Consider the following 17,975-nt stretch of genomic DNA (forward strand, 5'->3'; position numbering starts at 1 on the left):
GGTGGGGGGGAGGAACTACTTTCTACTCTAAAACCAGTCAAAAATGTGGAATTTGTCCACTGAAGCCAACAGAGAATCCAGGCATTAATTGAGTCCATCTCTGGACATAGCTGTGCTTTCTACCTTTGAAAACAGAAACCACATGAATTGTGGGAAAGAAAAAGGTGACATAATTCAGAACTGGTTTGCTCACATTTTTCTCCATAAAGTATGTGAATAGAGGCAAAGGGTGAAATAGGAGGAGTAGAGAAAAGGCAGTTGAAGTAAACAAATCATGAAATAATGAGGGTCTACCATCATGCTGCTAGTATTGTAAACAAAAGCGAAGGCAAAGTCTATGTCAGCTGTGCAAAGCCACGTAGGTGTTTACAGAGAGGCAGAGTCAAAATGCACCACTCGCTTGCAAATTTCAGTATCATGACTGCTCATTAAATAACAATAATTCAGTGAGTACTTGAAGAAAAAGGGCAAAACTTGCTTTTTATCAACGTTAAGTCTAAACTGGCAGCTAACCAGTGGTAGATCAAGTTCACCTCCTTGATACAAATGGATAAATTTTCTTATTGAAAATAACAATAGCTATTTGAAAAAAAGGCAACAGATAGATGTTCAACAGAATTGCACAATGATCAGAAAGCCACCTACAATTCTCAAGGAGCCTGGAAGAAGTTATTTTAACTCTAAAATCAGAATCGGTGTTTTGTCTGATAAATCTATCAAACCTTTTCTCTGCTGTTGTCTCTTTGACACATTAATTTCATGGTTAGCAAGCACAGTCATGACCGGTTTTGTTAATGTTATAGTGTCATCTGCCAATCACATTTGAAGAGGGTCATGCTTTCATCTGAATAATGGCAATGTCACTACATCTGAAAAGAACTTTTCTGGATCAAATTCTCCTCCAAATGAGTTCTTTTTTTTTTCTGTGTAACAACCCTTCAAAAGCTGAAGAGTGTTCATCTTTCTCCTAACTGAAGTTATGAAGCTGTGGCTCACCACTGTGGTCATTCGGAGCCGTCCAAACGAGGAAAGTCATGGTTGCCACCATTAGGTTGTAATGGTTTTCATGTGATTTAGACAGATAGTTCTTCTGATAGACTGAGGAAAAAATTACATGTTCTTGAGGATGTATGCAAGTCAGATACCGTTCAGAAGCCATAAAGCTTAGGTAGCTACAGATGTAGCTTATATTAGCTTGGTCATAGAGCTGCATGGCTTCTGGATGCATCCAGTTATCTCAGTGCAGGGGCAGAGCATGCCTGTTTTATCAGTCCATCCAGATGTGCCCTCCCTGACATGCACCACAGCCCTTTCAGAGCATCTTTAGGATCCCTCCTATGTGATTCTAAAAGGGAAAAAAAGAGACTGAGTAGCTCCTTTTCTCCTGGCAGTGAAGGTGGACCTTTGCAAGTCCTAGGATCCATGTGGAGGAAGCTTAGCACAGTGAGGAAAAGATTAGTACGAAAACACTGAGGCAGTGAATGTTCCCTCCTTAGAAGCTCTGTAAACATGAAACCAAAAAAACCAAAACAAGGTCACACTAGATCCTCTATTCTAGGGCAAACCCTGTTTAAAAAGTGACCATGTTTGTTCATAGTCCAACTCCCAGTGCAATTACCAGATCCTATATTGTTGTCTAACTCTTACAGCCTAGCTAAGGGAGAGCTACCATGCTCAAGAGCTGATATGGAAGAGAGTACATATCAACAGAGTGATGTTACTTTTCTTTCCAAAAGAATATTTCATTAGAGACAGAGATCACTGAAGTGAAACTGTGTCCACAGCGTTCCACGATAAGGGGCTTTTTTGGTGATGAGCCTGTCTGAATGCAAGCCAGATGCGGCTCAGTCGGCATTTATCTATATTATTATGGAGATGGAGCATATTTCACCAGACACGGTGTTATTCTGAGACTTTTTTATATTTTATTTTTACTTTGAGGATATTATTTATTTTTAACCTGAATTATTTCAACACTCAACTTTACGCCACAGGACCACAATAATTTCTGTCAACTATCTTATTTAACTAACCAGATAGTGAACAGCAATACAGGGATACATGGCTAGTGTTGAAAAAGATGGTGGAAATTTTTTTAAACAAGTTTTACTGCCAAAACAACCCATATTGTGTTCTCTCCTTTCTTACAAATAGCCTGCTTAGTTTTTTTGTTGTGTGCAGATGACAAGCTTAAATAGCCAGCTTGAATTTATCATGCCAGTGCCCACTTCTGTGTGACGGCATTCTTACAAACCTGCTAACACTCTATAGTTCCTAATATTTACTTCTTTTTCTAAGCAAAAAGCTTTTCAAACCTTCTTTACTTGTTTACACAAGTTTGTGCCAATACACTTAAAGTCAAATTCTAATCTCATTTAGATACAGAGTAAATCCAAAATTTTAAACTCTGTTGACTTTACTGGAGTTACTCTAAATTTACAAAAGATGACCGGAATGAAGCCAGTGACTGTAATTGAATGGCTCTCGATTAACACTTATGTGAGATTTACTCCTCAGTTTTAGTTCTGTAATGGAAACACCTGTGATCACTTAGAAGAGCTGATCATGTAGAAGAACCCCTTCTGGGCAAAATTTTATGCTCTTCTGTGCTTGAGTGCAGCGGAACAACGACAACACATTTTTACCCTTTGAAGGGGTAGGTATCATCATCATTATGACCAGATACCAACAACACAGGCTGAATCTGTGTTTGATTAACAGAAAATGATGCTATAAAGACAGAAATTATGTTGCTGAAGAGTAACCACAACAACCATAAACAGCAAAGGTCATTATTGTTCAATAAAGCAACACCCCGCTGAGGCTGAGCGCCCTCTCACTCTGGGATAGGCCAGTTTTTGCTTTGATGGAAACACAACAGGTTAAAAGCAGTTTGCGCATTGCTTCTTGAAGTGGAAGCAATTATTTTAAATAGGATTTGTTGCATTGTGGACCTAACTGGGGTACTTCACTGGACACTTCATGGACACAAGAGAACAGAAAATTAGTCTAGTTTATAAGCACGAGGTAAGATCAGAAATGGATTAGCTGACTGCAAATGAAATAGTTGGGTTTCTTCTTAATGCAGTTCAATTTTGATGTAACACCTTGGATGGTAACTCCTAAGAATAAGAGATAGCTGAAAAACATAGAATTTATTTTTCTTTATGAGCAATTTCCACATTTGAAATGATTCTATTCATGGCAATTCATCTGAAATTCATTGCCTTCTAAGTTTTGCATAAAGTGATGAAAGATAATTTTTAAGAAAAATTTCTAAAACTATATCACTTTCATTAATTAAGTCATGACACATGGTATCAAGTCAGGCCATGTCATAACATTCCACTGTCTGTCACAGTTACGTATCATTACTGCTGTCCTGTCAGGAAATAATGGAATAAAACATTTAAAAAAAAAGAAAAAAAAATCAATTACATTTTAATAGGACTTTTTCCTTTTTTTTCTGAAATGAGAGGTTTTCATCTGGAAAACTTTTCTTAGTATTTCACTGTGATCCATATAGCTAATGAAAACTGATTTCTCAAAATGAAGTTTGCCAACAGAAAACTTCTAATTAAAGACGTTTTAGCCTACAGCCAACATTCTTCACCTAGCTCAAACATTAACCTCTGGGTAAATTTATGCTGCACATTGAGAAAGTACTGTCAAGTTGCAGAGCATCACTACTAGAGAACTAGAAAGTCTATTCAGCCCAGACCACAGTGAAGCTCTACAGAAGTAATTTTAAGGAAAAAAACCTAGATGGTGACATAGTCTAATTTAGATAATCACAAACTTTAATTTACTACAGCCCCCTAGGCCAAATTCTGCAGATGTTGCAGCTACTTCACTCTAAGGAGTTTACAGTAAAAATATTGCTTGAGAAAATATTTAAGATTTAATCCAGAAAAATTTCCTGTCAGATTGTCAATGGCAGAAAAACTCCACAAATGTAAACCAGAATAACATCACTAACTTCAAAGACCAGCAAGTATATGGCCTTAAAATTCTTATATCTATATGTAAGTATAAGTAAAGCATTTGACAGTGTCCCAGATGACATGTGTGACATGTCCTTGTCTATAAACTGGAGAGATGTGGATGACAGATGGACTACTCAGTGGTTGAGTTGTGGTCAATGGCTCGATGTCCAAGTGGAGAGCAGTGAGGAGTGGTGTTCCTCAGCGGTTGGTGTTTGCTATTTAACATCTTTGTCGCAGCCATGGACAGTGGGATTGAGTGCACGCTCAGCAAATTTGCTGGCAACACCAAGCTGTGTGGTGTGGTTGACACATTGAGGGGAAGGGTTGTGCCATCCAGAGGGACCTGGACAGACTTGAGTGGTGCATGTGTGCGAACCTCATGAAGTTCAACAAGGCCAAGTGCAAGGTCCTGCACATGGGTCAAGGCAATCCCAGGCACAAATAGAGGCTGAGCGATAAGTGGATTGAGAGCAGCCCTGTGGAGGACTTGGGGGTGTTAGTGAATGTAAAACTGAGTCTGAGCCAGCAATGTGTGCTCACAGCCCAGAAAGCCAACCATGTCCTGGGCTGCATCACGAGAAGTGTGGCCAGCAGGGTGAGGGAGGGGGTTCTCCACCTCTACTCTGCTCTCATGAGACCCCACCCAGAGTACTTCATCCAGCTCTTGGTCCCCCAGCATAATACCGACATGGACCTGTTGGAGTGGGTCCAGTGGAGGCCATGAAGATTATCAGGGGGCTGGAGCACCTCCCCTGTGAGAACAGGGTGAGAGAGTTGGGGGTGTTCAGCTGGAGAAGAGAAGGCTCTGGGGAGACTTTATAGTGGCCTTCCAGTACTTAAAGGGGGCTACAGGAAAGATGAGAAGTTGTGGTTGCTTTGACCAACCTGATCCAGTGGAAGGTGTCCCTGTCCATGGCAGGAGGGTTGGAATAAAATGATCTTTAAAGTCCCTTCCAGCCTAAACCACTCTATGATTCTATGGTTACTCAACCACTTCTCTGGGCAGCTTGTTCCAGTGCTCAATAACCCTTCAGTGAATAAATTTTTCATATCCATATGAAAAATATCCGATATCCAGTCTAAACCTCCCCTGGTGTAATCTGAGGACATTTTCTCTTGTTCTATCACTTGTTACTTGGGAGAAGAGACTGACCCCCACCTTGCTACAATCTCCTTTCTGGTAGTTGTAGAGAGCTATAAGGTCTCCCCTCAGCTCATTTTCTCCAGGCTAAACAATCCCAGTTCCCTCAGACTTATGCTCTAGACCCTTCACCATCTTCGTTGCTCTTTTTTGGACACACTCCAGCACCTTAAAGTCTTTCTTGTAGTGAGGGTCCCAAAACTGAACACAGTATTCAAGGTGCAGAGGCAGCAGTACCAGGTACAGGGCGATCATCACTTCCCTAGTCCTGCTGGCCACACTATTTCTGATACAAGCCAGGAACCTGTTGGCCTTCTTGGACACCTGGGTACACTTCTGTCTCATGTTCAGCCAGCTGTTGACCAACACGCCCAGGTCCTTTCCCACCAGGCAGCTTTCCAGCCACTCCTTCCAAATCCTGTAGTTACATGGGGTTGTGACACAAATGCAGGACCCAGCACTGATCCTTGTTGAACCTCATGCAATTGGCCTTGGCCTGTGAATCCAGCCTTCCCAGATCCCTCTGTAGGGTCTTCCTACCCTCAAGAAGATCAACACTCCCACCCACCTCGTGTCATCTGCAAACTTTCTGAGGGTGCACTCAATCCCCTCCATACGACATACAAAGCAGAATTTGACTCTTAAAGTCCCAGGTGTCCTAACCCCTGGCCTAGAAAGACATACAAAACTGAAATTCATTTTGTAAGAAAAACAGTTCTGTAGTTAAAAAACCACCTGCAAAACTGTTATGAATACCTCAGTGATGTTAGGGAATCCACAGATGTAAAACAGTCCACCAAGACAATCAGAGGAGATAGGATTGTTGGAATGGTTCCTCCATTCCTGTAGCACCGAGCACTGCTAATGCGCTCGGACTTCTGCATACCCTCTGCTTACAGTGCTTCAGTCCATGGCAAATGAGCAACTGAGGAAAACACTACCTGTTTTCAATATGTAAAGCTTTGCACTTGACTGTTGTACATGATTTCTGTGTTCTCTGTTATTTGACTGCAAAATCCGCAGTTAATATAATTAAATACTCTATTAAAAGACCTATAGCTGACCCAACTGCATGTTCAGTGAGAATCACATACATATAGCATCCTAAAAAACGAATGGGCAGCCTTAATTTTGAATGGCATCATTAGCTCCTCCTATAATAAACTTTGGGCTAAATCCCCATCTGATTTAATTTGTCCTGGCTCCAGTGAAGCTATTTCAAATCCACTGAATTGCTCTTGTTGATATACAGTGCTGTGAGCAGGATCAGAATCAGGTTTATGACCTCTTAAAAATGCATTTTTTCTCTTAATCAAATCACTGGTAAAACTTCCATTCATTTCAGTGATGTATGCCCTAATGGCTATTTCTAACGCACTGTAATTTAAAAAGGGTTTAAAAGGATATCTCAGTGCTACAGCTTCCTATACTGGCCGGATGATTTAACAGATCACTGCCATCAGGGACAGTCCTGCTTCTCTATGCAGTCTCCTCCATCGAACAGTCAGTCACTCGATCTCCTTTTTTTGGTACCAACACTGGTTCGCATCATACCCTTACATGAGGTACAGTATCTCCGTAACGCATTAAAAAACTAACCTCCCACATGCCAGGGTAGTTTACTGCCAGCCTGGTGAGTTAAATAAGCTCACACAAGGACTGACGAGGGGCAGTTAACACATGGGAGAGGAAGACACAGCATGGGGCAAGACAGGTAGAGGAAGTGGAGTTCCTCTGTCTAGAGGCAGGGAACTCTTATTTCAACTCACTGCACTTGTAGATCTGTAGACTCACATTTGCTGTAGAGGTGATTCTACTGCATCCACCTAAGCAAAAATTCCTGTACTCTGAAAAAAATCTCATGTTTTCACTTTTTTTTCTTTTAATTGGTTCTACCTCTTTTCATAGTATGTCATCCTGAATAGCTGATTGTACTGATGTTTTTTAAAAAGTCTGAGAGAAAAGAGAAACACCCAGACTAATAAAATAAAGTGACACCGCATTGTGGTATTATTCCTGCTAACCTTACAATTTATACAGAGTTTTCATAACAACAAATCAGATACTAGAACTTCTCATGTGCATGGTTACACACGATGTCACCTTTGACACTGACTGGATGCACCCCAATTAACCGGCAGCTGAAGGGTGCAGTTACTAAAGCTGTCCCAGTTACAGGGGTTTTGATTATTAAGATAAATTGCTCATGTGCAGAGTTCCATGAAGAGATGTCCCCAGCCATAATAAGTATTCTGTACATATTTTATGAATGATTAGTTTGCAATGCATTAAGAAATTTTAAGTATTCCATGTCTGATATAAAATGCCCTGTGAGTCCAGCATGAAACATGGACTGTTGGGAGATTCACTTCAAAAGTGTATTGTTGATCCCCATTCAGATCTTAGTTCTCGGTCCAAATAAGTAAATAAAAATGTGTTTGAAGTGCATGAGTCATTTCACAAAGAGAAGAGCTAAGATCTTTCTTTTCCCCACCTTGCAGACCGGATAGACTGCAACAATGTTGGGAAAACACTGAGGATCAGCAGAACAAGCATATTGTTCCCAGACCTTTTTATTTGATTATTAAATAGTAAAGAAGTTATAATAAGTCTCCAATATGTTTCCTCATCCTACAGTTTACAGAAATTGTGTGAACATCTTCAGGAACTAAATAAAAGACAGAGAACAGAGATGTATTGTAGCATGGGTTAAATAGTAGAACTAGCATCAGGTTAAGAAATAGATTAAGTAGATGATACGTGTTTCTGTTTCTTTTGTTCTGAAAAATCCCAGAGGAGGATCAGATGGTTGAGTTGACTTCTATTAGGAATCCTTACATGTAGGAAGTAAGCTTGGCTGTCAGGATGCTGAGAAGGGCTACCAACATCAGAGCTGAGGTATGGACAGGTTACCAAAACAAAAACTAAGAGACATCTTCCAGTATTTCTTATCTGGGGCTTGGTCTGTGTGACTTCTTCTCAAAGCTCATATTTTAAGTGCCCTCCAAAATAAGAGCAACCCACAGACTTTCATCCTGCAAGTATCACTGTGAGAAATTATTAATTATTTGCCAAATCCTTTTTTAAAGATTATAGCTGGTATTGTGTTGGCTCCTATCAATAAAAGAATCTGTTTGATAGAGACAAACAATCTTAAATGACCGAGTATATGATGAGATACAATAGCCTGTTTTATCTTAGGAACCTATAAGTATAAAGATCAAAAATGAAAATAAATTGAATAAAATTTCTCAACATGAATAAATGTACACACATAAATGTCTGCAGGGATTACGTTGTCTTTTAACAGTCAGACACAATGGACAAAGCAATTTAAAAATATAAAGCAATTAAGCAGTACATTTGCTGACATGCTGCATTAGCTACATGGCAGGAGTTTTAATTTAGCTTATTCTAATTACATCCTTGCTATGCCTTTGAAATATATTAGCACTCCTTTACGTGTTTTCCTAAGCCCTTGTCTAAAAAGCTGATCGTAAATGAAGTGAAAGTAGGTACTTTGATCTTCGGTCTTAATGGAAAAAGAATTATATGCATTGTCATATCAGCAAATGATTTCATCTTGGATATACAGGCTTTGCTGATCCACGGACTGCAATATCAAACATATCTCAAAGTGGTTTGCATAATGCACTTCACATCTACATGAATGGCTCCATGTCCCAAGTACAAGGCTCTGCAAATGATCCTATTTTCGTACTACACCATGCATTTGTTGACAGGTGAGTTTAATTCTTCTTAGTAAACCTAATTTATTTTGTGTTTTTACAGAGTGCTTTTCACCTGCGTTTCAAAACTGCAAATATTTTACATGTCTTTACATGCACAGCATTCTCAGACATGTAGAACTGAGCTCTGCAATTACTTGAGAGCAAGTGTCTTTCCTAACCTGTCTGTATGTTCATTGGATTAAATCTAATTTGACAAGTTGACAAATGCATTCAGCTTTTATTACCAAGGTAAAAATAATTCTTCAGTGATGTCACAGTGATTAATATATGTGGATGTGTATGTCAGGAAGTTTGGACCAAAAGTGCGTGACTCATTTTAACACAACTATAATCAGTTGGAGCAATTCCTTTACATTCTAAATGTCAGTGCTGTTTTAATTTCTATTCCATAAGGAAAATCCAAACTTGCTATTCATAAATAAAGAAGAAAAAATTCTGTATTTCAGTGTGACAAACAAAATTATGACTGTCTCTTGATGAAAGAGAAGAGTACAGCTGTGCAGAATGAAAGGAAAGCAAACAGAAGGATTTCATGTTTATTAATAAGAAAGGCTAGGGGACCACAGTTTTGCAAGAGAAGATTGAAACTGTTACGTTAAGGACAGCATTCCATAATTTAATGGTGAGCTTAAAAATTTGTGTGTCACTATAATACATGTGAATGACTACAAAAATTTTATTGTGGACTCATTACACCAAACCATGATGACCGAAGAGCGATCAAATAGAAAGTTAGCTGAGCAAAGGACTGTAAAAACCACAGAAACAACACTTGTTCTGTAGCAGTTTATATTTTCTTACCAATCTTTCTCTACATTCCCACCATGCACTGACCATGACTTGGCTACTGCAATGTTTAGAACAAAAAAACCTATTACCCTGTGCAAAATTTTGGGACTCATAAACTTGTGTGCTCAGAAACCTACTGACTGAGACCTTGCCTGCATGCAGCAAGGCGTGTATTCAGATGAAAACCAAAATGGTTTCTTTATTTAGGTCACTGAAGCATGCAGCACAGGAGGGATGCAGATTATATCTTGCAGACATCATCTGGCAGTGAAGTTCTTTAGTTTCAGGCAGTTGACACCAAAACTCTTATATAAAATTTTACCTTATTTAACCAAAAAGCTAGTAGGTGAAAAAACACAAATTTAAAACGGGACTTTTTCTCCTCGGTTTATATATTTAATAAGTCTAATGGTTGTGTTCTTCTTACTTCGTACTCACCCAGAAACAGGGCATCAAGTCTGAGCAGGTCACTCAGGCAGCAGTGGAATGGTTCCTTCAAAGGGTGACCCACCTGTCTTCTGCTCCTAATACTGTCGGGTATAATTAGCCTTCTGGAGGTGTCAGTTTTGAAACTCTTTTCTGTGAAAAGCTTTTCTTCAGAATATTTTAAAAGTTAAACAGAGTAGCTTAGCTGTGATTGAGCATATCCCCCAATTGACTGCTTGACAGGATGCATGCACAAGGGTTTCAGGTGCAGTTACAAATTTCGTTTGGCACTGGAAATTAACGTTCCAATATCTAGGCTATTAAAAAATGGATCAATTGAATATTCAGAGAAAAGGAACACAGAAGAGAAAGCATTATGCTTCACAATATCAGAATTGTTTTCCCTTCTCAAAAGTGTTTCCATTCACACTTCTATAAGACCTACGCATCTCAGCTCCCACTCATTGCAGGGCTTAAGTAGCACTTTGGTCTTCATGTTGACCCCTCCCACAGAGGAATTTCAGTCATAGTCATTATGATCTCGTGGAAATACTTTTCATAACTGTAGTTATTATCCATTTTAGAAGGCAAAATTATTTGCAAAAGATAACATCATTAAATCCTACTAGTGTTGAGGAAATAAATCACTGCACAGGCACTGTGGGGGCACTACAGATATCCATGATGCAATCTCATCCCATCTGTGGCAGAAGGAATGTTACCAGTGCTCTGCAGCTGCTGTGTGTATGGGCTTCAGTACACACGGATGTAAAAACTGGTAATAATGCTGCCTTTTGTGTAAGTGACAGAAATGCATTAGCATGATTAGGGTTACTTAGCAGCCTTATCCATGACAGATTAATCATGCTTTTAGTTATAATTAATAAGTAGGTGACTGATAGGTACGTACAGTACATTTTAAAAAAACTCTATTCCTCTCCTACATAGACTTTAAATCTGAAGGGCTGCGAAGAAGTTCTGTTCTGAGAGGCAAACAAGAATACAAAAAATAGAGGAAACGGGAAAAACAGTCTCCACAGCAGAAGCACTTTTTTGGTCCTTATCAACTTTTTTCATTAATTAGCAGAACACTTCTGAGCTGATTGCTATCATTATATTGGGCTAATGGGCTTTTAACTAACTTTTTAACTAAGTCTTCTGCCAAGGACAGTATCTCTTCCAGGCCTTGGTGAGGACATGGAGAGTTGTGTGATGGGGATTTACGCCAAAGGGTGTAAAAAGACTGGACAGCAGCAATCACAGGTCTGCTGAGTCTTATAAAGGCAGGGAACAGCTCTGTGTCAAGAAATCAAGAATGGTCCAGCACTTTGAGCATCCATGTAGTACCCAAAAGAGGGATTCCTCACTCCACTGCAAATTGCTCGGGTGAAACTGAGCATGTAGTTTTCTCTCCCAAACTCACATCTCCTGGGGATGTTTCCTTCCCATCGATTTCAACAAGACTTTTGAGGAGCTGTTGATCTAAGCTTCAGCTAACCCATCTGTAAAGTGGGTGATATTAGATGCCTACGCAACAGGGACGCTGTCAGGGTAAGTGCATTAACGACTGTGAAATGCTCAGTTACGACCATAATAGGAGTGATAGAAGTAAGGCAATAGATCATTGGAACTGACTTTGCATAGAAACATATGGTACAGAGGAGGATAAACAAGTGTATACGGAGTCTGCTGACAGGTGTGAGCCAAATGTTAGGAGCTGCTTTCCAAACTGAGCAACAGTCAGCCTCCCATCTGCTACCCCCCAGCCTTTCCTACCCAGGCCTGATACACAAAATAAGGGAAGGATGGACAGAGCAGAGGTGTAGTTGAGATCTCTCAGGTGAAAAGCAAAGAGCATCCCTTTCTTTTAAGGTCATGCTCTTTCAGTAGTGCAGAAGTATGAAGGTACCCAGGGAGCAGCTTCCTTAGCAATGATGAATCAGGCTTCCTGCCTTATTATTTGCTAGCTAGAAGACCTAGAGATCAAACTTCAGTGCTTGGTAAAAACAGGTGATCACCCTGAAAACTATTAATTGTTAATTGAATGGCTTTTTTTTAAAAAAAAAAAAAAAAAAAAGAAAAGAAAATAAAAAAGATGCAACAAAATATACATTCAGCAAAAATGAGAGCTTTTTTAGCTCTCTGAAGCATTTCTCTTAATTGCAAATTTCTTTGCTATTCAGATATGCTCTACAGTCAGCACAAGGGAATAACAAGGGAGGAGCCAACCCACTCAAGCTGGAAGAAGCAGCTGCACAAGCAGTGAAAGCAAGGGCCCACAGTCCCACTTGAACTCACTAGGGTGTTTTCTGTGCTCTGAAAAGAAGCTCTTTCTTTCCTCTGTGCCGACTCTTTCAGAGCCTCCATCCCTAAAGCCACATAGTATCTTCATCTGTGCTCCCTGCACTTCTGTCCTTTGAATGTTTCTTCCACCTTTCTTCTCATTTGCTCTGTACCTCTCCTTTTCTTGACTTCCACATCCCACCCCAAAAATACCCCTTGTAAACTGTAAGAAAAGCTAAATAGCAGTGCTTAAACAAGTTACCATTAAAGATCTCCATACTTGTTTATACTTGTACAGCAGCTAATGCAATAGGATCCCAGTCCTCACCTCATTTCTAAGTTCTGCTGTAATGGATGAGGTTTATTACAATAATATGGACGACTTTCAAAGGCCCTGATTTTAGAACAAGCAATTCAGAACTGATTTTCTAGAGATACACAATAAAGTGTAGGATTTCAGTCTCTTGCATCTCTAAAGTCTAGGCTTGTCAGTTCTAATGATGCCACCACTACAGGACCATGTTGTCCAGCTTTCATGAGTAACTGCACAGCTCAGAATACTGCTGCAACCAACATTGCATTAACTCAGTGCTCTACCCAGGTTCTCCTCTCTTTTCATACCCTTCTACCATCGCTTTGCTCTCTCTCACACCAGATGAACTGCTGATCTCTATTTTTTAGGCCTTTCACTCTCCATCCCTAAATCATTCCTTATTGTTAAGGAACTCACCCCTCCAATAAGTCTGCTATATTAATCTCTATCATACACCTGTTTGGCATTCAGACAAGTGCCTCTATATTCCCCCGGGTCGGGCATTGGTCACCCAACACATCCACAGATTCAGTCACTGTTCTTCCCTTCAACATGACAATGACAGAAAAGTTCAACCATGAGTAAGATGAAACCTTCACTTAATGAGTGAACCACTGCATAGTTGCCTAGTCTTCCCCCCGTCTGTTTATATCTATCTGTTGTCCCTTGTCCTATGTTTATGTTATCTGCCATTAAGGAAGTGTCTAATTGTGCTGCTCTGTGCAGTGCCTGGTATGTTCTTGAACTCTGACTACGGTTGTCAGGTATCAAAGCACCATGAGCAATAGGAGATAGCAGTTGCTTAATTTACAATCACATGAAATAGCAATGACAACAGACAGCTGGACATCCCTATGCTGATCTTATTGTTTCAGTTACTCTTTTTTTGCTTGCTATCACACAGGACTAAATTCTTGCATCACTGAGACAAAACCTTCATGGGTGGGGGTGTGGGGGCGTATATTTGTGTGTGTGTACATGCGATCTGGTAAAAGTATTCCAAGTCAAGCATAAGGTCACATAGGAAATGGAGACACTCTCATTGACAGACACATACATGCCTGCACACTTCCAAGCGGGGGCAGAAGAAACTCTCCTACACATCAGCTTCAGAGCCCAATGAAAATGCCACAAATTCTGCCTAATCAAGGCAAATGTCTCTGTGCTGTTCAGCAACATCAACTGCCACAGACTCCTCTGCAGAATGCTAAAATAACCCCTTCTTCTTCAGTGGCAGGCTGGAGCTGGGAGCTTGAGGAAATGTCAGACGCTGGCTTATCTGAGAATCTAACAATAAAATGTTCCTTATGATATTGTTTATCAGTAAAGTGTTAAACTGAAAATCATGTATGGAACAATCTGTTTAAAGATATATTAGAACCCAAAATTTACACATCCTGATTTGCATGCCAGCAACCTGCCATTCCCTAAGCCAAATTTATGGACACTTTCAGTCCCTGTGGAATCAATATACTCACCTTTATGCCAGTCCCTTTTTCCACTCCAAAAATGAAATTTAAGATTATGTCAAAAGTAATTTAAAAAAAAAAAAAAAAAAAAACTTGATTTTCACTCCTAGGAGATGTCAAAATAAAAGCTTCTTACTTTTACTGTTTTTGAAACAGAACATTTTCATTTTCTCTTAAATGTCAGCTCGGGTTTTTTAAACCAAAAAATGGCATGAGAAAAACCAAGTTGTTCTCTTATTTTGAAATGTTGACAGGAAACAAGAACTTTTTTTAGCAGTTAAAAACTATTTGCTTCAAGAATTTGGAACATTTGGAGTGAAAGCATTCAAAAAGAATCATTAGAAATTCTTGTAAGGCAACACGAGGTTTCCAGACTTGTTTAATATAAGAAATAAGAGTCATTCCCTACTCTGAACTGTCTCCAGTGGGAGACAACACAGACAAAGCATGAGGCCAAGGAATTATTTTCCCCATTGGGTATATGGAAACTTAGAGACACTAAAACAAGTTACTTAAGCACAGCTGAGATGGAGATTGTAACACAATGATATATCAGCTAATAATACAGCAGTTTAAAAATGGAGAAATCACTGCATAAACACTAAGCACATGATTAATTTTCTTTCTTGATATGGGCACAGCAAGACTCTTATTGCTTTCTGAGGTATGTTTGCTAAAAATGATCATGCAACCTGAAATTCATATTTTTCTGGAGATGAATGAACTATGGTTTGTAGCCACATAAAATCTGCTAGACAAAGGCAGGTCAAGAGGCTGCCATTAGCAATATACTCCTCCCACTGTAACAGTAAACCCACAGTGCTTCAGTATTATGTCAGCTCAGGATTTGACAATCTGTGCCCAGCACTGTATCCTCCCAAGTGCCTGCATAAAGGCAGTGGATGAGGCGGAGTCATTTCCATAATTGTCCCTGGCATGAAGGTGAAACATGGTCAAAGTCCTTTGACTCAGTGAAACCATGAACATCACTGAGCTACTGCTATGCCCAGGGGTAAGCAAGTAGAGCTTTTATGAGCAAAGCCTCTGGGATTTGCTCCTAATCTAGGGAGGTTTTGCACAATTTGCAGAACAGAGCTGAGATAATGGTGTATAGCAGGACAGCTCCTAATGCTCCCAAATGCTACTTTACCTCCTAAAAGCTTCTGCATTTTGCTAATATATCTTTTGATATCTGGTGGCTAAGTGAAATCTTGTGGAAGCTGATGGGTTTTTACAGTAATTTCTTACTTGGGATATGTGTCCATAGCCTTTAGGTTGCATTTTGGAATTAAACATCTAGATTATAAAGTGCTACTGCACAAAAAAAGAGAAGAACCATGTTCATGGTGTGGCAGAGAATTAAGCGATGGGACGGCATAATTGTGGGCTGTATGGTTTCAGTGAGATTGTATGTATATGTTGAACGCATGCAAGATGGATAAAGAGGGATAAAAACACGCTTCAGAAGCAGGCAGGGAAGGCAGCAGGAAACCAAGGACAGCTGGAGAAGTACTTAAATGTGAACATTGTGGAGCAGTAGCACAATATCCAAAGAAGCCCCTATAAACCATGTTATCTCTAGGGCTAGGAATAGTGAGGAGCACTGTGTAGGAGATTACCTTGGATGCAGAGATTTCCTTTTGAGCCCCACTTACAGTCAGTAAGACTAGTCAAAGAGTTACTGACTAGCAACCAGCTCAGATGCAAACATGTCTGCTGAGACATCTTTTTGTCTTTTGGTCAGATGACTCCACTCAAAATACTTCTTTATATCTCCGCACAATATCTAGCACAGAAGGTTTGTTTAAACACAAGTTCAGAAATACTGTAATACAGACACCTAAAGTGTGTGACCCGTTACTTGTGTATGTAATAATACTGAACCTGGGAAAGTTCTCTCTCCACCTCCAAAGCTCTTGGGGGAATTAATTATGTTTTTTGCAATGTATCATGGGTAACAGTAACCTCTTCTCCCTGCTTTGGGTGTGTTACATGGCGTCTACTGGGAAGAGAGTCCTGATCAGCACGCGCAGCACCTGCAGGCTCTGAGGCGGGGCAGCAAGGTAGCCCAGCCCTCACCCTTCTCTGATATGAGAACCACCTCACTACCAGCACCTGCTCTGCTGGAAGCCATTCAGTCACAGAAAACAGCTCTGTTTTACCAGGAGGGGCATCAGAGGAAGAAAACCTCTTCAGCATAGTGTTTCATTTGAGGGTGGGACTGGTGTGACTTTGGTCACAAGCTTTATTGGCACACAAAACCTCCTACGACTGTGAGATATAGAGCAGATCAGTACTGATGGGGTAGGAAACTTGAGCACAGAAATTTTTTGCAGGGAAGGATTTGTCTTAATTTGGTTTTCCCTTGAGGATATCTACAAATGTGCAGGAGGACATATGCTCCCTCTGTTACCACAAGCCCTCAATTGGCACTGCACTAGAGCCACTAACATTCCCCTCTTAACCTCTCAGGTTTAGTAGCGCGTTAAACAGAGCTACTCAGCTTGTTTGATGGAGCTGACTCACTCAAAGTGGGCTCAGTATGTGGGTAGAGTGAGTTCACATCTACTGCAAAATACCACATAAATATATCCATGGAAAACAGAGTGTAAGTGGGAAGGTTGGGGTGTTGCTGAGAAACACAGCTCCCCAGTATCTCTCCTTTGATATCTCTGTGTCTGGGACTGAACAGCAAATCATACACGAAGATACTGGAGCTGAACTCTAACATCTATTTCAGTAGGTCTGGGCAGTTTCTGTTACTGCAATTGCAGAGCACTCAAAGGGATGTAGGAACAACCTTGGAGGGTCACACCACAGGTCCGTCTAACCTGTACCATGGGTATAGAGGCGGCCAGAAGTAAAAGTAGATGAGTATGGGTTTAGAGAACCTGTCCTCCAGAAGACCTCCCTTCTTTTCCCATCGGACAGACAGGGTATGAGTCTATATAGTACCCTTGAGGTTGCATCTTTGTCTGTCGTAACCCACACTCTTAAATAAGTCCTCTGGCAATCCACAGATAGACCATATAGAATCGGAAACAGAGAGAAATAAAGACAAGGAACAGGCTCTAGAGATAAATGTTCTTTTTATCAATTAAGCATACATAAAATCTATAGTGCTGCTGATCCACCTTGCTTTAGGGGAATGGCAAGAGAAATGTTAAACAGACGTCTGGATTATATGTCAAATGTAGTAGCTGGCAATCTCAATGCTATGTCATTATTCAGGTTAGATGTTCGTAATGACCCATTCTGCTCTTAAAAATCAATAATATAGGAGGTTCAGTTAAAATAGTCCCATTTAAAGTGCATGTTTCATATCGCTCTTACTGCAAGATTTTAGTTCAGCCAATGCATTTACAGAATGGATCACTTTGTACATTACATATTATGGAAGCGATTAGTGGTTTTTAAAAGGAAAGGTTACTTTGCCCTGAAACTTGGCAAGAGCCACATGGTTAGCCTTCACCTATTCTCTTAACACGGGAGGAGGAGAAAGCTCTCTGTGACACAGCGATCAAGACAAGCTCTGATGCAAACAGCCAGCATAGGGTTGAAAGTCCTTCCTGCAGAACTTCTGCAGTAATAGCTGATGTAATTGTTCAAATTGTAAAAAATCACAGGAAAACATAGTACTTTTCTCACCCACATGTAGCTAACTTCTATTCATCAAAAGAAATTATCACTTTGCTACCATAGATGTGATTTATATATTACATGCCCTTCTGAACCTCAATAATGACACTCTCAGTCTCAAAAGCATTGAATTGGAGAGCACAGGAGTCGGTTACACAGAGTCAGTCCAGCTACCTC

General features: G+C 40.1%; 1 protein-coding gene across 1 annotated transcript in view; it reads left to right on the forward strand.

Moving 5' to 3' along the window:
* Nucleotides 1-17,975, forward strand: part of TYR (tyrosinase) — a 50,697-nt gene that overhangs the window by 12,055 nt on the left and 20,667 nt on the right. The window contains exon 3 of the mRNA XM_026849912.1: nt 8,723-8,870. Within this exon, the coding sequence (XP_026705713.1) occupies nt 8,723-8,870 (148 nt within the window). The remainder of the gene's footprint in view (nt 1-8,722; nt 8,871-17,975) is intronic.

The sequence above is a fragment of the Athene cunicularia genome (genome assembly GCF_003259725.1).
Source record: "Athene cunicularia isolate RWA chromosome 1 unlocalized genomic scaffold, athCun1 chr1_part1, whole genome shotgun sequence".
NCBI classification, from domain to species: domain Eukaryota; kingdom Metazoa; phylum Chordata; class Aves; order Strigiformes; family Strigidae; genus Athene; species Athene cunicularia.